This window comes from Sebastes umbrosus, chromosome 16 (genome assembly GCF_015220745.1).
Source record: "Sebastes umbrosus isolate fSebUmb1 chromosome 16, fSebUmb1.pri, whole genome shotgun sequence".
Classification (NCBI taxonomy): domain Eukaryota; kingdom Metazoa; phylum Chordata; class Actinopteri; order Perciformes; family Sebastidae; genus Sebastes; species Sebastes umbrosus.
The window spans coordinates 14,894,763-14,921,663 of NC_051284.1; the positions used below are offsets into that span (position 1 = coordinate 14,894,763).

The window sequence follows — 26,901 nt, forward strand, 5'->3', positions numbered from 1 at the left end:
TAAAGTTTTTCTCTCTAAAACCACCACTTCCATTAGCCCCCCGCCACATAGGAAACCAAAGTCTCGCACCCAGCCTAACTGAACAGCATATGCACTGACAAAGGCTCAATATTTCAGCTCTGATAGGAAAGATAAAACAGTATATTCACAGAGGCCTGTAGCTCCCATCCGAGGGACAGAGGAATCATTAGAGAGTCTGCTGGATTAAGCACATCCCCCGGCCTCCCCGCCCTGTCTACCACATGCGTCCACAAAATGTAAGGCCTTTTTATTGACAGCTTGTCCAAAAAGAGGAATTACCCACATGGTCGAGGCCCTCATTCCATATGGCACCAGGCTATTAACAAACATTAGTTGTCTGTAATAGCAGTGGTATTAAATTCATTATCTTTCCTATGTGAGGTGTGTGATTTTGTGTGTGTGTGTGTGTGTGTGGTGCTAGAATGCATGCACACACACACTCAATGTGTGCCAGTGTGTGTGATTAGAGACTTCTAATGTTCCAGCTCTGGGGATTTGTAGCATGAGATAAGAAAGGGCATTAATGGTGAATTGTGACGGTCCAACAGAGCAAAACTGTTGTTTGAAATGTGCATATGTTCCCTTCGCTGAATTGTTTTTTTACACTAACAATCTACATATTGTCTCACATAGAAAAGGCATCTGATTTTTTTTTAACTCACAAAAACACACAGCACAGCCATGCATGAGCGAGTGGCTTATACGACGAGACCAGAGAGTGAAATTCAATCTATTTGATTTTGTATTTTCCTCACTTACTGCATATCTGTTTTAATCTTACCTTAAGCATCCTTGAAATGAGTTGTAATCCAGTTAAGCCCCTTTGAATCTGCTTCACAGCCATATTACACCCATTCATCGTCCCATAAACATTTGCACTGCTAAACAGTAGCTCACTGAGAGTGTCCACAAGCCAAAACTCACATACTGTAGATGTTAAAAGATCAAACGCTGTGGCATTTGCATTTGTGCATGTGTGACGCAGCCACTGCAAAGAGAAACATCACACATTTTAGGCACAATATGACACGGTACAGTGAGTCAAGTCACTCTGGAGACCCACCACTTCCTATCCTGCACAATTGTCACCCTCTCCTTTTCCTCAGGAGCAATACTCTGGGCAAATCACTCCAAAGCTTCAAGACACATGACAAGTGTTTGCATTAATATTCCAAACCTTGGATCAAATGCTAGGCTGACAAAAGTCAACAAAACAAGTCAATTTTCCTGCATTTTCTCCTTCAGAGAGATTAATTCTCCTCTGTGATCCTGTTCTCATTACAACAAGCAGGGGACTCAAACACACGTAATAACAGGGCTGACTGCTGTTCCTTTGTAACATGTGGCTACCTAAATGATCCTAAATAAGATAGATGACAAGGATAAAGCAAATCATAATCGGCATTTTGCACAATGGAGCATAATAGTCTGAGGAGAACAAGGGACAACATACAGAGCTCCTGTTTCCATCGCCTGGAGCAGCACACCTAGTCGAGAGCAATTAAAATGAGAGGATTCAATTTTGTCAAACACCAGGAACCTAAGATAAATCTTGTATCTCATTTTCCAGCGGAGGACACTGCCTCACGCCGGTGCTATCATGTTTGTTGTGCTATTTTGAAGAAACAGCTGGCTACTGACAGAGTTGGTAAAACAACCCCCTTCCCCCAAATGATGCTAATCCCAATCATTTGGAGACCCAGGGGTGAGAGGGAGAGGGGGGAGTCGGGTGAGGCTGGGAATAAAAGATGGTCTCAGACTGTGGTGTTGGTGGAAAATTTAGACAGAGCAGGAGGGGGGGAGAGCAAGACAGCACGTCTCTGCATGGTTTCCATGTGGGAGAAATCCACTTACTTGAACTGATAAAGATTTAATTAACACAAGACTCTGCAATTACTCCATAATTAAAGTAATTTGTCCCCTTGTTTGGATGAGTAGGCAAGACGCCACACGCCTCTGTAAGAGCAGATGAGAGGAAGAGGGCATCAGAGGCTCAAAGAGGTACACTCTTCATGTTTGAATTTAATGCTTGATTTTCCCCTCATATGTTATAATAAAATATTTGTACCAGCTTCTCTTTAGCCCGTGTTTATTTGCCTTTTATTTGACAACTCATTTGTTATTCATTGAGAAAGTAATAAGCTGAGTAGGCTGAGTACAAAGTATCATCAAGAGCCACGTGAAATAGTAAATAGGCCTGATATAATCATAATCCTCTTCAAACTGCACTGCATACAGCTCCAATTGTGTAACGTTAGCGCTACGAAGCTCGCTGAAAAAAATACAATAAAAAATGATGCCTTTGTTTTACACGATCAAATTGCGTGAATCAAAAGTGAGAGTCCTGTGTGAGGTGTTTGACCTTGGGCATGGATAAAGAAAGGTGGAACCAATTTACAGCAAAATATCAGTGCGGTGTCTGTAGTGACTAACCACACAAGACAGAAATAGTGAGGTATTTACAACATCGTCCAATATGTGCCACCACCGTGCCATGGCAGTCCAATTTGCCGGGAGATAGAAAAAAAAACTGGCTGCCAAGTTTACTATATTAAAAACCAGGGAGACAAATGTGTCTTGTGTTTGCTTCTGAGGGTTGTTACTTAATTTACGCGAGGGGAAGAGCACTATCTCTTATTTACAGATGATGATCTGCATATAATTTGCCTCAGTTGCATGCTGGGTAATTGGGGTAAATATCACAGCCTTCAACTTGCCAGCTAAGGTGTCCTGCTGATAACTTGGCGCACAGCCTGCAGCCACCTGTGGCATTTCACATGTTAGGAAACACATAGAACGGAGGCTGAACCCTTTAAAACAGCTAGTTGAAGGGATCTTCTGCTATGTGACAGACGGCTGTTGTACATTATATTCCAACCTACATATAGACCTTTTCATTGCCATTCTGTTGCCAGGGCAACAGCTTTGGTCCAAGTTTACTTCCTGTCAGCTAGTGCATTAATGGTACCTTGAAATGAAACTTGTGAGCTCGTGTTTACAACATGGGAAGTCATGTACATAATATGCTTGGCGTTCAAGTGGTTTAGTCGTGAGAACACCGCTGCTAAGCAACGGCAATATTAACGTTAATGTTGGCGACTAGAAGCCACAGAGGCTAAGAATTTAGCAAGCTAGTAACATAATGCTGTAAATGCAAAGGCATAATGACAGAGGGAAAAGATGAGGCCGTTGGGATTATCAACATTTTCCTCAGACATTATATAATTACGAAGAAAAACAGTAAACGATTAAAATTACAATATATTCACTTATTGTGCACTGAAAAATTAACCTTCATGTCCTCCGCCATTTCTGACAACGTCAACAAACACGTCACAAGTTGTGAACTCTGAGCTTTCAGAAACTTTCCACTTACGAGGTTGTGAACACCATAAGAGGGGGGCGTTCATATGGACTCTTCTTGTGAACACGGTAAACACGTCCCCATTGGAAGGCACCCTAACAAACATTGCAACAGGAAATACAAAAGGGGCCCATTCATAATGTTTATGTTGTCAAGTTTGAAAAGGTCTAGAGGATGTTTTCACAGCACGTCATCAGTCCGGAAGTCGGACATTTAGGAGACACCGGACGTAAACAGGGCAACCGAACTCCCAACTGTTTTTGATTATTGCTGCTCAAAATGGTCAATTATTGCAGTTGAAAATCTCCAATATAAAAAAAATGTTTACCAAGAAAATGATTGATCAGTATTTTACATTTTGACGTTAAAATGTTTCCTTTTAAATGCTTTTATAAATGAAAGTCTTACAGAGTTTTATCAACTCATAGACTCTGAGATTAAAACATAAAAACAGCAGTATTGGCGTACGGCACTGGACCAGACAACAACAACATTTTGAAGCCTTGTCTAATGAAAGACACTATTGAGTTGTATAAAGGGGAATGTAGGATTTAGGGTGTTTGGAACTTTACTCATTCTGTAGGAATTTAAAAAATTAGGATATCTTAGCCTTTCCTGCTTTCATTTTTTTTATCTGTCTCTTTAGACCTCCCCAACTTTATGGAAGTGTAATACTAAAATGCTGGACTACCCCTTTAATATTCATTCATTGACATACAATCTCAACACTTCACATATTCCATAAACCAGAGGTTCTCAATCTTTTTTCAGCCAAGGACTCCTTACAAGATAGAGAATATACCGGGGACTCCTCGTGTGTGTCCTTTGGAATAATTTGACATAGCCTTTTTTTTACGCTTCTAGTCTTAGTTATGTGAAAGAACAAAAGTATTAAAAAGATATTAGACATGTATTAAACATATGTGCAGATTCTAAGAGTTGTAGATTTGTTAGATTAAAACATAATCCATGAACTATTATATCATATATTTAAAAATGAAAATATTATTCGTTGGACTATGAAGCCTTTTGTAAACATATACATATATAATAAATAATAATGATGTGTATGTGTGTTATTATCCAAAGAGGACCTTTTTAGTACAATTGTAATGCAACTGATGCAGCTGAAAAATATGATCCTGTAAAATTGAGTTGTGTGGCTGTGAAGTGTTAGAAGTTAATTAGGTTTAAAAAGGTGATGATAGAAGTACTAAGGTTTGTGTCAATCTATTACAAAGACCAGCGTCAGTATAACACATGAACCTCACTTTCTCATACAGGAAGCTGGTTCAAGAAGAAAAAAAATATTGTATCATTCCACTTTATTTGCATAACCCTGCCCTGCTTAAGGCAGGGGAGCCACCGAGTGATCTCAAAATTAGCATGCTGTCACCTTCAGTGTCTCTTCTGTCATTCAGAAAAACAGGCAAGTGTGCAGACACATGAACCCATCTCACATCTACTGCAGAAATGTTAATTAGGAAGCATGGCATCCCACAGCTCCATTCCTCTCCAAACGCCTAACTGACACGTTATGTATTTAAATCCCTTTCATGTGCCCTTATTATAGAGGAGATGAAGTCACATGCGAATGATGGAAAATGTCATCATCGTACAATATTTTTTTCTCATGCACATAAAAATAAAAGCTAAAAATTGCTCACTACTGTGCATATTTGTCAGCTATGTCTTGTGTATGATGCCAGGATTTAAATATGGAATAAATCTAAGGACAGTGTAATCAATTTGAAAAAAAATACAAAAACAAAGACAAATGGGATGTTAAAGATGAATCAGTAAATGTCCAACTATAAATAAACAGCCTACATATCTACTGTGGTGGCATAATTGCACATATAAAGGATTTTTTCAGGCATGCAAATTTAGTCATTTCAATTTATCTTGTTTCAGCTGTATTTTTACTGTATTTATATTGAGTCTTTTTCATAATAAACATCAAACTTCCATTTCTTTGCTCTATGTTTTGGGCTATTGAATGCCGCAGGCTCAGTGGTTTGGTGGGCTTAATGCCAACCTCTCTATTGTTGAGGAAATAGTGCCCTCTTGTGGCTTCAGAGGGAAACTACACCCAGCACTGAGCACCAGGGAAATGTTGCTCATGCAGTCATTTTCTATGGTAAATATTAAGATGAGGCGGATAAGATATAAATGAAAAGTGAATGAAACAGACTTCAAGAAAAAAAATGTATCCCTTATCTCACAAAATACTGCGTTTGATAGAGCTATCACAATCCAGGGGCCATTTTGGCAAAAGATAGCAGGGAAATGCTCATGCTGAGAAATGATGAAACACGTATGTAACTGTGATTAAACATTACTGCGGTGTTGTGCGTACACAGCTGAGACATCTGGAGTTCAAAGGCTTCATAAAAAGTAGCTCCGTCAACTGCACATACCCTTTAAACCACTGAATCAATACCACACCCTTACAGGACTGTCAGATCTTTAAGAAGGCCTGAAATCAGAGAGACAAACCGACTCACTTGGAAGTTACTTTTAAAAAATATTTTATTCTTTGCAAAGGAGGCATCGGGAGCATCAGTGCGTTCTATGGCTTGTGTACAGAGTTCCTGTAGGAGACAAAATCATAGAACAAGCCCTTGGGTGAACCGAGGGCCCCACCCATGTTTACCAAGGAGGAATGTTTGAGGCAGCTACTCTGCAGCTGTTACAGAACACGGTCTTAAGCAAAGGGCACAGTGTTTGAGCTGAAAGTGTTAGAGAGGAATGCTACTGTACAATACGTGGCTTAGTACTTGACCCCGCTTGGCGGTTACATAATATCTGAAGAAATCAAGTGATACAGAAATGCTCTGTGGTATGAGTGAAGCGTAACGGCTACTGATGTTTCTCTTAGGAAGGAACCCAAAAAGGACAAATCCTCCAGCAGTCCACCACTGCTACTGAGGTCAAATCTTTGTGAAGTCAAGGAGCCCTTAATCAAGGTGGATTCTGCCCCTCTCGGAATTTCATTCATCAAATGCAACCTGAAGAAAATTTGCTATAATAGGAACGTTACCGTCAACATCTCATCATTTTAATGCTCAATATAGTATTTGATAAACAGAATTAATGCCTTCCGACTACCCTCTACATATGGGCACAGTCTGGTAAGCTAACATTGCAGAAGGAACGCACAGATTCGTCCCAGATTCTTTAGTTTCAATTCATCTGCTACTTTGTTTTTTGGACAACTTGACTCATCCACACACACAATAGAACTTACCAAATTTGGCATGATGTGCGATAATATCATTATTCCCATGGAGCTGGTCGCGAGCAGCTGAACAGCCTCGACTGTAATCCAGAGCTGTCAACACTCCACCGTAGAAGCCGTTTGGGTTTAGGATTGTTTACAGAAACACTTTGGATCGGAGAAGAGTGGTCGTTACATCTTGCATGTGGAGAAAAAAAAAAAAAAAAAAACAGCTCCTCCTTATATTTGGTATAATCTCTGGATGCTGCTGAGACTGTGCCCAGGTTTGACAGCGTACAAATCATTGGATCAGACCCAGCGTGGGATAAAGCTAACAACAGTGCAGATTGAATACAGTACATGTGTGTGGGGCAGGCACGCAGCTAGCAAGCAGTTGCGGTTGATGCATATGGTAGTACAGTTCCAATGTAGTCTTTCACTGCGATAATAGGCCTTACCTATACCTTTAACAGCACATCGAGAAAGCAAGTTGTATCAGTAAAGTACCACCAGTTAGGAGAGTCAATGTATTTCAGTACATTACATTCATTGTCAAACCCTGCGAGGTTGGTTTAATTCCTGTGTTCTCTGGTTGTGTTTTGGATGGTGGGCGAGATCATAGAAAGGGGATTGGGGTGAAATGATGCACGAGGGCGATTTAAACAAAGCCCAAGGGCACCCACACAGTCCAACCCACACACACACACACACACAATCACACATGCATGCACACACTCTCAAACATTCTCACACACATTATTTATGCAGGAGAAAAAATATATTAACATTTGCATTACAAAACAGTACAAGGGCCTCAGTGTAGTAAAATACGTCTTCTGTCGGATAAAAATGTGTTGAAGAATCCGTGTGGGCCGTCATTTCCTTATATGTATGCAAAACTATCTCTCCCTTTGCCTTCAACAAAACATCTTTTCCTCATTTATTAAAAATATTCCCATGGTTTAATGGGATTTGAGGCACTGGATTATATCTCTGTACACAAAAAGTATTTTTTCAACTCCTCAAAAGTTTGTTCAGCAAATGGAAGCCAAAAATCTGGAGAACTACATGATCTAGATGCCATTAGGGGGTTCAGGGCCGACGGGGCGATGGGGAGCACTTAGATAGTTAGACCCCAAGTTTCTCCTGGCTATTCTCCCAGCCAACAGTCCAGCTGTCTGGCTCTGTAAAAACGTTGTCACAAACACACCAGGAATTGAACTATAAACCCCTTTTTCTTTTCCGACAGGCCCAAATACATCAATGTTACCCGGTTCAGTCTTATTCATGAGTAAAATTCATTCTTTCTATCCTTAATTCTGCGGCCCTCTGATGGAAAACCAGCAGTCATTGTAGTTTAAAACAGCCGTGTTTAAAGCGGTTGGATCGCAGGACAGCTGAAACAGTATTTCATTCTGGAGGAGCAAGGCATCTGTGGTCCAGTGTGCTCCACGTCTCTGTATCCCACCGTGGCCATCCAAATAGCCACAAGAGGCCCCGAACAATCTGTAATGGCTCTCTGTTGTGCAGAATCCACAGTATATGACCAGAACGTGAGAAGACTTACTCCTTTGCACAGCTGGCTTACATGAACAAAAGAAAGCACAAAATAATCGGAACAGTTTCACAGCATGTTGGCATTCCTGTCTAATCTCCGCTGCCGGGGCAGGACCCTCCGGCTCAGTCCACCGGGCCCTGGAAGATTAGCTTGGCACAGCCCTGAGCGAGGCCGAGCTGGGTGGCACAGAAGGGGCAGGCGGCGTGGAAGGCGTGGGTGCCGTGGGGCAGAGGGATCTCCGCCCAGTACTTGACTGACTTCTCTGAACACACGTGTCCACACGGCACAAAGGCATGAGTGGGCGCACCTGTGTCCACGTAGAAGGCCGGCTCGCAGCCCAGCCACAGCGGCACGTAGGGCCCGACCATCCGGCACATGGGGCACTCTCGCTGGTTGTTGGGCCCCTGCTCCGAGCGGTGGCCCCAGTTGTGGTAGCCGTGCACGTGGCCGCAGCCCAAGTAGACCCAGGGCTGCTTTTCCTCCAAAGAGGAGAGGGCGCGGCTGCGTTGCATGCTGGGGAAGGCGAGCGTGTTGAGACCCACGGGGCACTGGGGGCGCGCTGCGTTGATCTCCTGCCTGAGAGCCTCCAGATGCTTTTGGGTGGGAGTGTGAAAGAGGCCTTCTGCAGTACGCCACAGCAAAGTGGCTCCACACAGATCCACCAGGGAGCCGTCCTGCAGGATATTACTCTCATGCTCCACCTGCAGAGGGTAATGTAGCAGACACGCATTTAGTATCACTTAACTGATCTCATGCATGTAACCATCATAACCGTATTCTATTTGAGTTGAGAAACATCTGCTTCATTTAAGTCACAGTGACATTTGTGCTGTTGCTGTATATACTGTATGTGTGGAGCTACTGACCAGTTTGCCGGGGGTCTGTGCAGAGCGGGTCTCTCTCAGCGTGTAAACATCCCCACAAACAGAGATCTCTCTCCAGACGCCAGGCTTCGACTCCTCCGTGAACCCGCCCTTCGGGTGCATTACCAGCACGCCATTGGTTGTCAGTCCGTCCATGTGGCCGTCAGGGTTCTTCCATTTTGCGGCTTTCTCCTATAGGCGAGACGGAGCACAGATGCAAACTGATGTGCTGTGTGGCAGTTGTTTCTCTGGTTAAAACTCTGCTAGAACTACATTTAAAAGGCACGAACTGGACATCAAACCGTAGTGAGGAGGTACTGTATATCTACTGTACCATGGTACACTAGCTAGTAATTACCCCAAGGAAGATGTTTTTGGAAGAATCAAAACCAGCTGCGTAGATGCGAGCAACGTAAGGCGGGATCCGCTCGCAGACAACTCGGCAGGCAAACCGGGAGATGGTGCTCTGTGTGATGGGGGTCTCCTCTCCTTCCTGGCTTCCTGCTACTGTGTCAGTCACCACAAAGTCTATGGGACTCTCAGTGGAACGGCCGATCTACAAAACAACACAGGGAATAATCAATATCATGCTATATTATTAGATTGTTTCTTGTGATTTCTTGTCAATATATTGGCATGGGTGAAAAGGGGTTTGTTTTTAATTCCCTGCAGAGTAGGGCTGCAACTAACAATTATCTTAATTGTGGATTAATCTGTCAATTATTTTCTCGATTAATCGATTAGTTGTTTGGTCTATAAAATGTCAGAAAATGGTGTAAAATATCAATCACTGTTTCCCAAAGCCCAAGATGATGTCTTAAAATGTCAAAGATATTCAGTTTACTGTCATAGAGGAGTAAAGAAACCAGAAAATATTCACATTTAAGAAGCTGGAATCAGAGAATTTCGACTTTTTTTCATATCAAATAATTAAATAATAATCGATTAATAGTTGCAGCACTACTGCAGACCTTTGAACTGAACTGTTCTGCTTCCCAGCAGTTCAGCCATTTGTCAGGTTGTGGCGGTTTGACATCTGAATGACAGTGCACAAGATCATGATGCTGTGTGCGTGTGTGTGTGTGTGTGTGTGTGTGTGTGTGTGTGTGTGTGTGTGTGCACCAAAGTGTGTCTCAGCATTTTTACCAAAGTTTCATGCAGCAGCATGTTGTTATATCAGTGCATCTCTGAAGAGAATTCAAGTGTCATTTTTTCTTCGCAAAAATAATATTTCAGATTATTTTTAAGCAGACCACAGATATAAATACTGAGAAATGTCCGAACAGTTCTCAAGCTGAACAAGCAGCGGTAAAAATAAGCATTTCCCCCTTTCATTTCCTCATTTTTTTCATCTCAAAAATGTCCTATCTTTTGAATAGTTTCCCCTCCTCTGCTGTGTCTGTGTTTCTATTTATTCAGTGTTGTTCAAAGACACATGGATACAATACAGGGCTGAATGTGAGGCACGTGTCTGCAGTGCTGACTTCCCTCTGGTCATCGTCTCCTTGCTGTACATTCACATTAATGCTACAGACAGAACAGTTGACAGTACACATACAAGACTCATGCACTCACTGGTGGAGTGGAAGGTTCAGGGGGGGAAAACCAACTAAAAGTGCAGAGATTTTGAATCTCTGCAGGAGTAGCTGCAAATATTCTTAATTATAGGTAGAGCTCAAAAGTTCAGTCAATCGACTAAGAATAAAACAGCAACTATTTTGATAATTCCTTCATTTTGCAGTCAATTTTCAAGAAGAAAATGCCAAAGATTTGATTTCATCATCTCAAATGTAAGGTTTTGAGGCTTCTCTTCATCATTTATAGTATTAAATTATATATATATATTTGGGTTTGGATTGTAAAAAAACGTACAGAAAAAACAAGCAAGTCATATAAAACAATCAATTTGAATTAGGGCGGTCAAAGTTAACGCGATAGTAACCCATAATAATGGGTTCTATGGGTACCCACGAGTCTCCCCTTTACAGATAATGCCCACTTTATGATAATCACATGCAGTTTTGGGCAAGTCATAGTCAAGTCAATTTGAATACATCCCCTTTCGCTCTGGGAAATTATAATGGATCAATAAAGAAAGTAATCGTTAGTTGCAGCCCTAATCAAATGTTGAGGATCCAACAGGTTATTGAAAGTACAATCCTAACAGGTGACAGTGTCATTTAATGGGTCTTTACCTGAAACATGTCTGTGTCTTTATCATGGCAGTACTCCACCACTACCGTGTGGTTCCTGGACAGTGTGTAGGAGATGCTGTGTTGGCCTTTACAGTTCACAGCCTGAAATATAACAAAAAAACACATTACAAACATGCAACATGTTGTGATACCATATTAAACATAAAAGATACATACTTTAACGAGTATAAGCACACCAACAAGGGAGTGTTTTACTGTTTTGTGTTATAGTGAAAGAGGAGAAACCCTTTGATGTTTTAGTTTGTGGCTTTAACACCAGATATGAGAGTGCCACTGGTTCACAAACAAGAGCCACACCACCATACGCCTTATGCAATCATTGCATCGCTGCTGAGGGGAAATTACAGGTCAGGGCAAAACAAACCCCGCTATTAAAATGCACTCAATTGATGAGTCACATCCCACGATTCAGAACGGCTATGGTGCTTGCAGGAAGAGAATATATGTTTGTCCTCATTTCCACCCTGTTATTCACAACAACAACAAATTCTCAGGCTTTTTATTACAATGAATTATTACTGGGTTTCCTCATAACAGACATTAAAGCAAGAACATTTCTTACAATCTGCGGCAGGAATTTCTGGCAGAGAAACAGGGAAGAGCGTGTAAAGTCACACTCCCATGACAGTGACCATAAACTGCCCACTGGCCTCAGTTAACACGAGCTTGCCTACCAGCTGAACTGCCACCATCAGTCAGTGTAGTGAGGCAGGGTGGGTTAAAGCCACTCAGGCTCAGCTCCCATCAACACTTTACCACATGCCACTATCATTGCGGTCTAATCTGCGAATTCCATTTCCCAAACACCCCCCCCTCTTTGTCACGTGCAAGAGGGAAAGAGGGAGAGCGAAAGTGGGTCATCAGCGCTGCCACGCTCTGCTGTAACATCAGAGACAGACGGGGACAAATGTCATCATCGCATGCAGTCTTGTCTCGACTGCGCCGCTACAAACAAATGGCGCTCCACCTGTTCAGCGGCTAAAAGAAGCTCACGCACACTCCAAACAGAAACATATATATTTATCAGCACAACACCACACCCCCAAAATGTCTCACACCCTTCCTCAGTTGAAGGATTGAAAACAAAAACACAGCCATGAGCCATCCCGCTCCCCCTGAAAGGAAGGCCAGTGTGTTAACAATCACACTTGCACAAATGCAGTAATTGAGATCAAGTGGGGAGATGAGAAAGCAGGGGCGGGATTTGAATAGGAGGCTGACAGTGGCATCATGGGAGCTCCTCATTATCTGTCATGAACACCAGAGTGTGCACAGACACGTGAGCTTCCCCTCTCAGCTTCTGAGCCACAGAGCACTCTTAGTTCATTCGTATGAGACTGCTGCGCTGTGAGGGAGCCGGAGCAGGTCGGTGGACTGCTGCTGTCGAAAAGACAATAACAGAAAAAACGGGAGATGGCTTGGTTCATTTTACTCCTTACTCAAAAAGAAGGCTCTCCTAAAATCAAGTTTGCCACCCTGCTTGTCCCTTAAAAGGGGAACACCACCTACATTAAGAATTTCAATGTTGTTTCCATGGCCTTGGAAAGTTCAATCAATATTTGTGAACATGAGCTACTCTCTCTCAAAGCCAGAAAACAAGAGAAGTAAATCTCAAACTGGTGATGTCATAGGGTATAAAGTGTGAAGCTGCTCGATAGACAGTGAATGGGAGATTGATTTTATGGACCCACAGAATGTTTGTTTTGAACTTTATTCTATTGTAGTGTTGTCATTGTGAAACAAAAAATGTTCCCATATACTCGGAACATTCCCCTGGGTGCTCTCAGTGTCATCTATAACAGTGATTCTCAAAGTGTGGTCCGGGGCACTCTGTCACGGGGTCTGCGAAATAATTTGCTATGAACTATGAAATTGTGCTGTATCGTTAAAAAGTACATATCAACAGATGGGGACCATTTGCACCAATAAAACAAGCACATTGTGTCCATTACTCCCCGTTAGCTTTGGGCCAATAGATACTCTGATATGATTGGGACACATCACGTCAATCTGTCATGAATCAGTCACTTCACTCAGGGTGTAATGAACATTTCCTGCTGCAGCTTAGCTTAGCTTATTATTATTACGGGAGACCAAAATGTGTCAGGTGTCTTCAGGTGCTAGCGATCAAAGTCGTGAAGCCGGCCAAGCTAAAGCGATATCTGATAACAAATCACCTGTAATATCAGGGCAAAAAAAAGTGGTGTCAGCATGATTCAAACTGAAATGTGTTTCTGTTTATCACTATCAAACAGGTCTGAAGTATTTAGGTTGAAAAGTTTTATAATACAAATAGTTCCAGTGGCATCTAAGACTATAAATGGTATTAAGCATTATGCTTAATTAGGGTTACGATTATGAGGGGGTCCTTGGAAGATGTTCTCCCCTATAAGTGGTCCATGGGCCCAAAAAGTTTGAGAATCCCAAATCTACAACATCTCTCCCTATTCATTGCCTGTGGAGCAGTTCACTTTATACCAGGACATCACACGTTTTAGCACTCTAGTCTTTGAATTTGTGAGATAATTGTTCATGTTTACTACTATGTTTTGGATCGCCTTAGACCATAAAAAATAACGTGTGAATTTGAAAATGGGCGTAGTTCCCCTTGACCTTGTTTACAGCTGGTAGTGCAGGCAACTGCAACAACTTCCTCTTCAGTTCAGCCTCCAAATCCCAGGCCTGGCAACAGGGTGGCAGAGAGGAACCATGGTGAAAAAGGTGAAGAAGGTCACAGCAGTTCCCATATCTGACACAGCCTGTGACTAATTGTATAAAGGGTGCTCTTTGCTCAGTTGTGCTGTGCAGTAAAAAACGGTCTGAGGAACAACTTGTAGTGTGGAGCAGCAGAAACATTTAGCCATATTTCATAGGCCGCTGCAGCACAATGTTCAGCTCAAAGATGACTGGAATGATGCACAAATCTCTGCGATGAAAAAGCCTCTGTCACAGGAAAAAACCTCTGCGCAGATACCAGGAGTCAAGTTCCACAAGGTGAGAGTAACCTGAACCAGAGGGCCTGTGCTGGCCGGCGAGTTAAACTCCCAACAAATGTCTGGAATATTGGCCTCCAAGAGGTGCAGAGGTAAGCAGGTCCTTTCGCTTGTTTAGCAGTTTTGCATGGGAACCGACGGCAGGAGGAATGCAGGAAGGCAGACGTGTTATACTGGACGAGGCAGTTTCTGGCAGGCGCTCCAGTGCAAAGAAAAGCTATGAGGCCCGGCTAGGAACTACAGTTATTGTACTGGAAATGTCAACATTAAGGTCTGCCAACAATAATGTAAAGGAGTTCACTGCAGTAGTAAGCTACTGGAAACCCACTCTGCTGCTCTGAAAAAGTCTGTTATGTTTCAAGATTTTCCTGCAGTTGTAAGTCTTCTACCTTTAATCTGCTGAGTTCAATTCAAATCACCCTAAGTGCAATAACAAAATGACTCATCACCCTCTGTCTCAGTTATTCATTATACATTTTTATCTAAAATCAATAGACAAGGAGACTCATTCTGACTCAGAGTCTGTTCAATAAATCATATATTCATCCTGTGATCTGTTGTGTACCTTGCTGGCCTGGGGTGTGTTGAGGATGTGCACAGTGCTCGGCTTAACACCATTGGCTTTGGTCCTCCTGTACAGCGCAAATCTGCTTTTCCGTCTACCCCGGTCTCCGTTGGGCAGAGAGCCGTTGTACCTGTCATGGAAGGGGCGGAGGGAAGGACAGTAAATTAGCAAAACAATTTAAAAAAATGTTATGAAGATGCAAACCATCTTTTGTAGCTGCTAAAAAACACGTGTCCAATGCGATTTACAGGCCAAAGTCTTGTAATCGTATAACAAGTAATCGTGGAGAATTAGAAACATTCATGTGTTGTGAAAAGCAGCTTTGCCATGCATTACATCACTGGCAATCTAATGCACCCTATTAGCAATCTAAGCGTTACCTTGGATAATGTCTCTCATTACATAATGCACTCTGGTGCTTGTGATTTCAGCGAGCCAACTCTGTGTAAACTGCAGCTGTTCTCTTGCTCCGTGTCCCAGGCAGGAGCAGGTTTTAAGATGCACGTCAGGTTTGGGAACGCACAGTCCGGGGCGGAGAGCTGGCTCACATGACTGAGACACGTTCTCTCTCATAGCTGGATTTTCTACACTGATACAGAAAAGCTCTTAGATCTCAATTTCAAAGCTTCGGCTGCACCAGAAGAGCATGCTCTGTTTTCACTTCTCAATATCACACTCCAGTTTTGCCCCTCAGTCTAGCCTAGGCAGCTCCTTGTGAATGAAGAAACCCCTTCCGGTAGGACTGCTCCTCTCCCCATCCACCAGCTGGTTCCTACAGCTGGGACACCCCATGCTCTACTCCCATCCAACACACAGACCTTCTGTCACACACTCACATGGAACCACCCTGTGCTGAACTGACACCTTGCACAATGGAAATATCGCTATTAAACGCCTCAAGTTTGCATAGCAGTGCATTTCATGAGGGAGTGAACTCTTGAAGTGCTACATAATCTGACATTTCTCCTCTTTGTTGCAACACAGTAGCAACAAGAGCTCCTTTCTTCTGCTCCCTACCTCCCTCCAAAGCTAGTCCACCTGTCCCGTGTCTCCTCACGGCTGGCCAGGCATGGAAACACATGGTCCCAGTCAGCACAGTGCACAAAGCTGGCCTGTAGGACAAGCCACCCACAGAGAGCTTGAGAGGTACTGGAGGATACTGTGGACAAAACTACCAACTAATACACCGACAGCAGGAGGAAAATGACAAGAATAATAGTGATTAAATAATTGTATTAGTTTTTTTTAAATGTTTAGATTGTTCACTATGGCAAATACTCCTCAGCTTTTACTTCTAATGTTGATTATTGTCTAGTGGTGGCTTTCTTCTACATGTTGCTTTAGAAAGACATACACTCTGGTAAATTTCTCCAATGTGGTCTTGACCCTAAATAAAATCCATAAGGAGCAGGAATACTGATGATCTCTCATTAATAAACACACATTTGAAGCTGAATTAACAGTGTGTTGACTCTATGCTCCAATTTCATTCGACCTGTCCTAGAAACTCCCCACCTAAATAAAGAGCAGCTAGGCCTGTATGTCATTCAGAGTAGGGCTGGGCCGTATGACTATAAATATATCGTCAAAACGATATCAAAATGTCAATCATGTATTTTTTTATACATAGTTTCTATCCCAATATAGGTTATGACCATATTTATTTATTTTTTCTCTAAAATGTCACTTAAAAAGGACTGTATGTAACAATCAGAAATTGCATGTTAACAGCGAAACCTGTGGCCGTCAAGTCAGCGTCCTGTTGCTCGTGCTTGTGCTCGCTCTACATACACATGAACGAGCATCGATCAAAACAGTGAGGCGACACACGTCAGCTAAAACACAATATCACTATATTTCACCTGCTTGGCAGTAATGTTAGCTGACCAGACAAAGGTCTCTCCATGAATTGATGCGGATACTGTGTTTTCCTGCTTCAGCCTCCCGACCGCGGTCAGAAGGAACAGGGGAGACACTGGAGTTTTGGTCGGAGACGATAACGTTACTCCCACTGTACATTCACTAGATATTCTCAGAGCTAAACTAACTCTTCTGCAGTGCGTAGCGTGCACGCATGCACGTGAGAGGTGGAGCGAGAGAGCGAGTCAGTGAAGGCAGGCAGCGGAGCAGAGTACTCCAACTCCGGCCCTGGAGACCAAAGCTACAGTCTCCCCTGTGTCTTCTGACCACACGGGCTTCACTAGATATAACTTTGCGTTTTTTTGTGGTTCCGTGTAGTTTGTGTTGCAGTCGGAGTTTGAACAGCGTAGCCACACGCGAGCACGCACGGGACACCGACACGCAATGATTTATACGTGTTAGGACTTACAAACAGTACCTTTAAAACTGTTATGTTCATTATGCACTCAAGTTCTTAAAATGAGAAAATACTCAGTACTTTTCATTGATCAAGTATCAAAGTCACACAGGAGTATACAAAAATAGGCTATACCATGTGGTTATTTCATAATATAGACTATTTACTTATTGAACTACCAGAAAACATGCTTTATCATGATACATATTGCTATCGAGATATGAAATGACCTATATCGTGATAGATTTTGGCCATATCGCCCAGCTCTAGTTAAGAGTTCTAGTTGGATACCTGTGCCATGATGTCTCACACATAAGTACACAACACACAATGAGATGATGTGCAGCTTAGCGTTTCGTCATGATGAATTCCAACTGCAGAATTATAACCCTGTCTCTTTGAGAGACGCCACATGCCTCCTATTATTCACCATTACAATATTCTGTCATCTAAGAACCGCCACCGTCACATTAGCCAGGACAGGCTTTTTAAAGCTGCGCTCCAACCAATTGCGATCGCTTTCCCTTTTGACCTGTGCCAGACAGAGAGGCAGCGGATTTACCTTCCAATACTTAGGAGCGGGGATTAGAAGACTGTGGCGTATCACCTATCCTCCAGAGTTGCACTAAGGAGCCAACAGCACCTCCTACCTCTTATGCGAACATGAAAGGCAAGAATGAGGAGGAGGTATGCTGCATTGTTATAACACTCATTAGCATGACACAGAGGCAGGGTGGCCTTAAAGGGTCACAGGAGAGGTTAGATGATGCTGCAAAGTAAGACTGCAGGCTATTAGTGCTTCAGATAGGTCACTGTGCAAACAGTACATCACCAGTACATGGGAGGCAGCCAGATGGCACAGTGAGTGAGAAGAGCATCAGTCAACTGACTCAGATTTAAGCTGCTATGGCCTCAAGTATCCATCTAACCTTGCACAAGACACTGACACCACACCAGCTCCAGCTACACCCTGACCTTGTTGTGGAGCTGAGGATGGCAAAAGGATAACTCTTCTCCTTCTTGGATGAATGTTTTTTTTTTTTTTTTAAAGGCATCGCATCTCAACAATCAGTGCCAGTTTGTACCAAAGTTGATTTGTACACTTCCTTTACGGAGCGGTTCTTTAGGGAGAAATGTACAAAGTTCAATCAATAGGCCCAGTCTCCCAGCCACAATGGACAGAGGAAGCTGAGGAGAGGCAAAGGCTGAGTACTGATCAATCCATCCTTTCATTTCTAGGATACCCACACATCCCCCCCCCCCCCCCCCCCCCCCCCCCCCCCCCCCCCTCCTCACTGACCAGCACCAAGCCAATCCGCCCAGGCAGAGATGGGGGGCAGCCATGCAAGTAATAAGAGCCACCACGGTCATGGCGACAAACCACTGAGGGAACTGCTGCTCAAACAAGCTTTGTTCCATGCTGTCAGCTATCTTGTCTACCATCAGTTTTATCAGTGGGATGTGATGTCATGGCAGTGATTATACACCCGTCACATCTGATTCAAATATGTCTTTATGTCAGGAGAGAGAACAAAAGTATCGGCTTCAAACATGCCACATGTTCAGCCCGCGGTAATAAGCAGTCAGCACTTTTTGTCCCTTATAATAAGCTGTGAGTGTATGGGTGGAGGGCATGGGACAAAACCACACACACTCTGCATATGTATGTAACCTTTATAAGCAGCTCATTTCAAGTGCTTCGAGCAAAAGTTACGAGTAATTTCCACAGCACATTGAGCACAAACACTTAAAAATGATCATTTTAAATCAGTTCCAGTACTGGCCACATTCCAGCCACTGATGACACAGCAGGTGTTTTCCATAATGTGGCAGCCGTTGCCCTTGACATCAGTTTATGCATATAAACAAGATTGTTCAGAATGATAACTGGCTGCAGCTTCTCCTGAACAAATCCTGAATAAACACAGTTGTGGTTTTGAAATAGTTCTGACACAAAGAAAAGGACAGGATGAGACACGTATACTAATGCCACTTTAACTGCCTTGTTTACCCTCAACAGATTAGGGATGGGTAGGCCTATTGTTTAAAATTCTGCAACACTAGTGCCAATATAAGTCTCAGTATCAATGCCAAAACCATCAAAACCTTATTGAAAAGAATAAATGTGTTTTTTTTCCACAAACGCCTTTTTTAAATTTAACAAATGATGCCACATAACTCATATGTAAAATGCTGTCTAAACTAGGGCTGTGTAATGGCAAGAATCTGGCGATACGATACATATCATCATACGGGGATAACGATTCAAAATATTGCGATATATTGTGATTTTTTTTATTTAATTTTATGAAAACGGTTATAGTATAAAGAACACCATTTTAGAATAGGCAAAAATCACACATTTATACTTCATGCAAAAAACTGCATGTTTTTTTGTCCAAAACTGCAATATGATTATCATATTATGATTATAAAGTGGGCATGTCTGTAAAGGGGAGACTCGTGGGTACACATAGAACCCATTTTCATTAACATATCTTGAGGTCAGAGGTCAAGGGACCCATTTGAAAATGGCCCTTCCAGTTTTTCTTCTCCAAAATTTTGCATAACTTTGGAGCGTTATTCAGCGTCCTTCATGACAAGCTAGTATAACAGGATTCCTTCGGTTTTCAAGTTTGATTTGATGCCAGTATCTTCACTCTAGCTTTAAAACTGAGCCCACTACAACCTCCGAAAGATCGACAGCAGGCCGTCAGATTTTTAAGATATTAATAAAAAATCTATACACTATTTTGGAAAATCTATACAGTATCACAACACATAATATCACAATACTCATGTGTATCAATATTTTCTTACACCTGTAGTCTAAACACAATAATAAAGTCGTCTAAAATTAGCAACGTTTTGATCAGATCAGATCTGACTAGGCATTTGATGCCATCTTTCACTTTACAGCAGTTTTGGAACAAATGATCGACTGACTGATTAGTCGATCGATGTAAAACTAATCGTGATTGATGGTTTAAGTATTTTTTTCTAGTAAAAATGCTAAACAGTCATTGGTTCCAAGTGTTTAATTTGTTGGATTAGCAAAGAAGAAATATATCCTGTTAGGTCATTTTTAGGTATGCACTTATCTGACTATTTCAGTCCCGATACCGATAGTGATACCTGGGCTTTGGGTATCGGCCGATACCGATCAAATACCAGTGTTTAATTATAAGCTGTATGCAGTGGTGGCCCCATGTGTAAGGAAACATTAGGCTTGACTTAAACATTGCTTTCTTAACTTTGTAAAACGAAATGTAACAAATAAATACATAGATATAAATGTACTGAATTGTTATTATTAAAATAATAAATCATACACCAGCAACTGGGTAAAATAAAATCTTCAAAATTAACAGGAATTACAATTCAAGTTTAAACCTTTTTAATGCAGCAACAAATCGGTCAAAACTTAAACAGGAATTAACATTCCAGTATATAATGTATATAGTATATAAACATAGAATTGAATTGAATATATCGGCCCCATTGTCACGGATATCCGATCCAGCTATTTGAGTCAGTGTTGGCCCGATATCCGATCCAGTATTGGTATCGGTGCATCCCTAGTAATTTTATCCATAAACAGTTACTCAAATTTTCCCCATTATTATATCATGATTTACATGGATATTGTGATATAAAATTGCATATATCGTGATAAAGGATTTTATCCATATCCCCTACTCCTAGCTAGGGGTGTAAGAAAATATTGCAAATATCGACAACCGCAATATTATGTTTTGTGATACTGTATTGATTCTCAAAAACAGTGTATCGATTTTTTATCAATAGTTTGCATGCAAAGATAAACTAATTCAATACTTTATTTCATTTGCAAGGAGATGCGCCCTCTCAGTGTATGTGCACTCTGAAAGTAGTGCTATAATGGATGTTACGAGGACTGTGATAAATGCAGACACACATCCAACTGTTCTGATTGCAAAACAACAACAACATTTTTCATATGGTGGTGTGTTCTATATACTATGACAGGTTTCCTAAAATTAAATTGCAATATATCGCCTTGCTTACAGTATCGCAATATTTTTTGTACTTTGTACTACTAACTTTTTTACTGCCTTTTTACTAACATGTTTTTGCACTATGGAACTGTGATGCTGGAAACTGGAATTTCCCTCAGGATCAATAAAGTTACTATCCATCTATCTATCTATCTATATTGAATCGTAAACCCCTGCATCATGATATCGTATTGTATCGCCAGATTCTTGCCAATACACAGCCCTACTCCTAGCTGATGTTGGTCTTTAGTGGTCCAAAATCCCAGTACCAGTAGAACTCCCCTACCTGACCATGTGGACAGCAGACATTAGTGATTGTAAAGAACTTGTGTGATTTCAAACTACTGGACGCAACAATGATATATAGGCCAATTTCAGCATCTTGGAAATATTACAAATGTCCTTGTAGTGCATGCATGAGTCTTAACCCTCCTATTGTCTTCCTGTCAACCGTGCAACTTTTGGTCTGGTTTAACGGTTTATAAAGCATAAACTATAAATAATCACCTAATTCTGTGTGACACCTTTTTAGCCAACCTCGTTCCAACTCATAACCACAAGTTTTACTATTTTTGGGGGGGAATTTATGGTTAATAAACATTATTTCCATGAAATTACACCTAACTGTTGAGATTTCTTTTTATTATTTTGACTATAGTTAGTATCAGTGGAACATAATATTGATGGATTATCACAGATGGGTATATGTCAAAGTTTAGTCACGAATATTATAAAATGAAACATTTTCAATGGCAGCACATAATGACTAGCTAACTTCATTCCAACTCATTACCACAAGTTTTACACTTTTTTTTCTGTAATGTATGGTCAATAAACTTAATTTACATGAATTAAACATCCTTCTTTGAGTATGAAAATCCCCCCTGAAATTATGAATTACTTTCATCCATGTTATTTTGGGGGCAATCAGATGAAAGAAATCCATATTTGTGATATGAAAACGGGTCAAATTTGAATGAACCCGTTCCACAAATCCACCCCACAGACTGAAATACACATACTCTTCTTTGTTGTACGAACACAATGCTTTTTAAAATTAAATTTTCCTCTTAAATTATAACCCCCCCTCCCTGTCACAAAACATTTTTTCATTATTGCCTGGAAGTGAATTATGTCTTGCTTTGAACATAATTATTGCGGTTTTAAATTTGACCAAATCCATGAATTTCAATGCATGTGACTTTAAAAAACAGTGTGCTCCCTATATATCCCACATTATTTACTATCCTGATTGCTCTCTTCTGTAGTATGCATAATGGTTGTAAGTTGCTTTTATAAGTGTTAAACCCCAAACTTCCACACAGTAATTCAGATATGGTGATACAAGTGAAGAATACAGAATGTGCAGTGATTTATGGTCCAGTATGTGTCTTGTTTTATCCTTAAACTGCTTTGCTCTTTTGTCAGCTTTGACCCTAGGAAAACAGGAAGGTTAAAGATGTAAAGTTGTGTGGTCTGAGCTACAGATAGTTTTGAGAATAGGGAAGGACCCTGGGGTGCTGGGGGAGGGGACCATCACCACTTCCGAATTCCTCCAACTTTAAGGTAGGAAGGAGACACCCTGCTCAGAGAGGAGGAGTAGGGGGTTAATTTCACCCATTAGGTTAACCTAAAGTTATCCTGAACCAATCTATCTAGTGGAACATCTGTTGGTCCAGATGAAGCTGTTTTTCTTCCCCCAATATTGTGCAGAAAATGAAACCATCGCCACCAAACTCGTCGAAACGAAAACGTATACACATTTGTGATTGCGCACGTGTCTTGATTAGAGGAGTAACGTGAGTGAGTGACTCTAAACTGGGCTTCCCTCAACATATACAGTTATCTGTGTGTGTATAAATCGATGTTCGTCTAAAATAACAGTACTAACCATATCTTCAGAACTTAGAATCCTCACCGTCGCTAGGTTACCCTCTTTGTGAAACTTCCCCCAACATAAACACTCGCATTCACACGAAGAGGAAGCCCATAAAAGTAAAGTTATATATATAAAATATATATATATGTATGAGTAAAGCAGTACTTACCCCAGCACCACCAGCTCGCCGTACTTCACCGGGTCTTTGCACGGAGCGCAGTGCTCCTCTTGGCTCGACGAAAACATCCTGGCTTCACTGTGTAACATTAAAAGCTCTATTATACAGTAATATAACTCAAAAACCACCGGGAGTTAACCTTCAAAAAACACCGCAGGCTCTCATTTCAGATCTTATATATCCGGCGGCATATGTCTATATATATATATAAGCCAGTTTTCCTATAAATAAACTGCTCTCTAACTTCTTTTAGCGTGACATGGCAAAATGTAACTTACTTGGCGGTTGAATCCGCTCTGAAGCAGATACACAAACAGCGAGGAGCAGGGCCGGACTGTACCATTCTCTTCTTCTTTACTTTCTGTAGGGGGGGGCTCCTTACCGAATATTTGTTTAAAACAGTGTTTTTGACTTAAATGTGATGTGTATTGTCATAAAAGCTATTAAATACACTATATTAAAGTATTTTGCGTTTAATTTATTGTTGAGTAAATAACGTTATTGTACTTTGGAGTAAAACTCCCTCCTTTTGCCACCTCACATGGATCCATGGATCGCCCCTTGTGTTATGTAAACAAAGAGTACAATCTGGGAATTCTTAAAGGTCCCATATTATAAAAAAGTGAGATTTTCATGTTTTGTTTTATTATAAAGCAGGCTTGAGTCCTATATAGATAGATAGATAGTTGTGTTTTTTTTTTTTTTTTACATTTATCCTTTGATATTGCAATATATTGTTATTAATTGTTTTTTATTTGTTTGTTTCTTTTATTGTCACAACAAACATTAATTACTTCTTTATTGTTTTCTTCCATTTACATACATGTTCTTTTTAAATATCTATATATTGTAATTTGCTTAATGAATTGTATATATGTATATATATGTTTTTGTTTTTGTTTTGTTATTTTTTTATTTTTATTTATTATTGAATTGACGCTTTGGCAATATTGTTCACCTGACAGTCATGATCAATAAAGCAAATTGAATTGAATTGAATTGAATTGAATAGTAACTTTATTAATCCCAAAGGAAATTCAAGTTTCCAGCATCACAGTTCCATAGTGCAAAACATGTTAGTAAAAAGGCAGTAAAAAAGTTAGTAGTGCAAAGTACAAAGTACAAAAAAAAATATACCAGATATAAAAATACAAGGAGATGAAAAAAACTGTTAAAACTGAATATAGTGCAGGGTAACAGCTGTGATACACGACTATTCAAAAAAGTGAATATAGTGCAGAAGAGACTGTTAAAAATGAGTAAAGTACATATACTGTATAAATACTGTGAAAGTATTGAAACACTCAATCCACAGGGAAATACACACAGCCCGTATTCAGAAACTCTGCATTTGAAACAAGCTGTCAGGATTTCTGCCCATTTGTGATCTCACGAATATACAATATTTAGACCCTTTACCCAGTTTTAAACATAAACATTCTAAATGTGTCCCAGTTTATTACTGGTTGCAGTGTATGTGAATGTCATCAACTGACTGGAAGTACACATGGATCCAAATTGCTGTCTAGCAACGCAATTCTGTTGCAATTCCCAAGTTTCCCATATCTAACAAGAATAAGTGTTTACACATATTTTTTGTCATAACATCTTTTGAATATTGGCATCATATGACACTTCTTTTTCAGCACAAACATATCAAAGATCACATAATTTGATTTGATATGACTGCTTTTGTATTAGGTTACAAAGGCCTGAGTGAGCCTACAAAAGGTGGGGCATATTGGGAAACACATGGTGAAAATAATCATCCTGGTACATTTCCTGCCTGAGATAACATGCAGGGAGTGAAAGGATGGTGAAATCAGGTTTGCTTTTTTTTATTGGTGACCCCTTGGGCCCTTTGTAGAACTTTATTTGGTTATGACTTTATTGCAGTTGGCTAATGCATGTGACTGTTCATGCAGGCTAATGACATGACTATTTATCTGCATGCCCAGGAGTTTTATTTTCACATTACCATTGCTCATTTTGATCATTTCATTTTGTGGCCTAGCTTCCTATTCTCATCTTTCCTGTTATTGGTTGCCAGCCTACAGGTATATGCTTATTTCTTTCTGTAATATCTTATTGGTTACCCGGCTCCATGTGTAAATATGCAGATCAATCTAATAATAACACCAAGGCCTAGTAATTTGCCTAACTGCTTCTTCTGAGAATGACTCACAGACTGCTTAATGTAACCAAATGTCCACACCTTATGTGAGGATGTCAAGAACCTCTCAACCTTCCAGTATCCCCACAGTTGTTCTCGCGCCTTTCTGATGAATGTGCCACTTCTCCACTTTTGTCTGGCAGACTCATCAACATTTTACGACCTCTGTCTTGTTTTCACAAGAACCTGCATGGCTGGAGGTGCCTTAACGGCTTCAGGCCCCCTCAGTGGTCCTATTGCCTCTGCAATTATGGCCTTCTGTTTGAACTGGTGTTCAGTTTCAAAGTGCAATAACACTTGGCACAAAAACAAAAGGTAGTAGGGGGGTCACTGGGGCCCATGAAGGTACTTGCCTCCCCACCCTTATGTACTTAAACTCTGAAGAAACATTGATGTGTTATTCCATTTGTAAGCACTACAAGTCAGATTAATCTGTGGCATTTGTTGGTTCCGTTCATAGCTGCACATACTTGTCCATTAATAGTACAGAGGAGTGAACTTCAGCTCCTTCAGCAGTTGTGCACAAGGATCAAGCTGCATTAGGCCTTTAACTACAGGCCTCGGGGCTGGCCTTAAAACTGTGGGTATAATGAATGTTTACTGCTCTTTTGTGTCACTGTCTCTTTCCGCTTGCTTTCATCCACTGGGCATTGTCTGTGTAAACGAGCACTACAGTCTTTTCTATGTCTGTCTGACTCACCGTCCCGCATGCACACACACATACACAGTAGAGTTGGGGGGGTGGGGATCAAAGGCTCTCTAGCACATACCACACTGATGGAGAGCAGATGCAGGGAGTGGGCTGCTTTGCTGAAGTTGTGCTGGCGTAGTGCGAGTGCAAATCTATGTTTAGGAGGAGGAGTTAAATGTTACCAGGCAAGAAGCATGCAGAGGAAAGGCCTATCGCAACAAGCTCAATTGCGCAATTGAGACCAACCGTGTGAGCAATGATGACATAGGAAAGACAAAGCACCAATTAGCTTCCTCACTGCTTTACGAGTCAGACTTTCTAGGGAAGTTATGAAAGTGTAACATCTGGCAGATTTATTGCTGTTTTTTCCCCATAATTTTAAATGCTTTGTCATTTCCCCACATAGGATGACAGGCTTTTCCAAGAACTGCAAGACAGAACATCAAAACATTACGAGGGTATCAAGAGACATTCAAATTAGATTAATCCAATTTAAGATTCTGCATCGTTTTTATTGGACCCCCTCCAACGCTGACTGGGACCAGGCTCTTCTTCACCTGCTCTGGGAATGTCCCATGATTCAGAACTACTGGTTAAAAGTTCATGAATGTATAAAAAACCTTACCCGCACCAACTTTTAGTTTTGCCCGAGGCTTTACGATCTCAGTGATCCACTACTGACATCTCACTGTGGAGCCATGGACTTTATTCAGACCAGTATAATGGTGGGAAAGCAAGTGACATCATAAATGTAGTTTGTTCTAGAGATCATCATAATGAAATGTATTGCAAACAGCTTGTTTATTTTCTTCAGAGAGATCAAGAC

General features: G+C 41.0%; 1 protein-coding gene and 1 long non-coding RNA gene across 3 annotated transcripts; both read right to left on the bottom strand.

Moving 5' to 3' along the window:
* Positions 1-3,056: 3,056 nt before the first annotated feature.
* On the bottom strand, positions 3,057-24,495 carry LOC119474544. Its single transcript, XR_005203583.1, has 3 exons — positions 24,480-24,495; positions 23,797-23,799; positions 3,057-3,480 (listed from the first exon to the last, which is right to left on the bottom strand). It is a non-coding gene; the product is annotated as an uncharacterized LOC119474544 (long non-coding RNA).
* On the bottom strand, positions 5,900-23,548 carry peli2 (pellino E3 ubiquitin protein ligase family member 2). Of its 2 annotated transcripts, XM_037746602.1 has the most exons (7): positions 23,490-23,548; positions 23,203-23,289; positions 14,801-14,930; positions 11,222-11,323; positions 9,385-9,582; positions 9,030-9,218; positions 5,900-8,864 (listed from the first exon to the last, which is right to left on the bottom strand). In XM_037746602.1, the coding sequence occupies exons 2-7, from the start codon at positions 23,277-23,279 to the stop codon at positions 8,286-8,288; spliced, it is 1,275 nt and encodes a 424-aa protein (XP_037602530.1). In that variant the 5' UTR covers positions 23,280-23,289; positions 23,490-23,548; the 3' UTR covers positions 5,900-8,285. The 2 variants fall into 2 exon arrangements, with proteins under 2 accessions (XP_037602530.1, XP_037602531.1); XM_037746603.1 differs by lacking the exon at positions 23,490-23,548 and having other exon boundaries at positions 23,203-23,483.
* Positions 24,496-26,901: the final 2,406 nt, after the last annotated feature.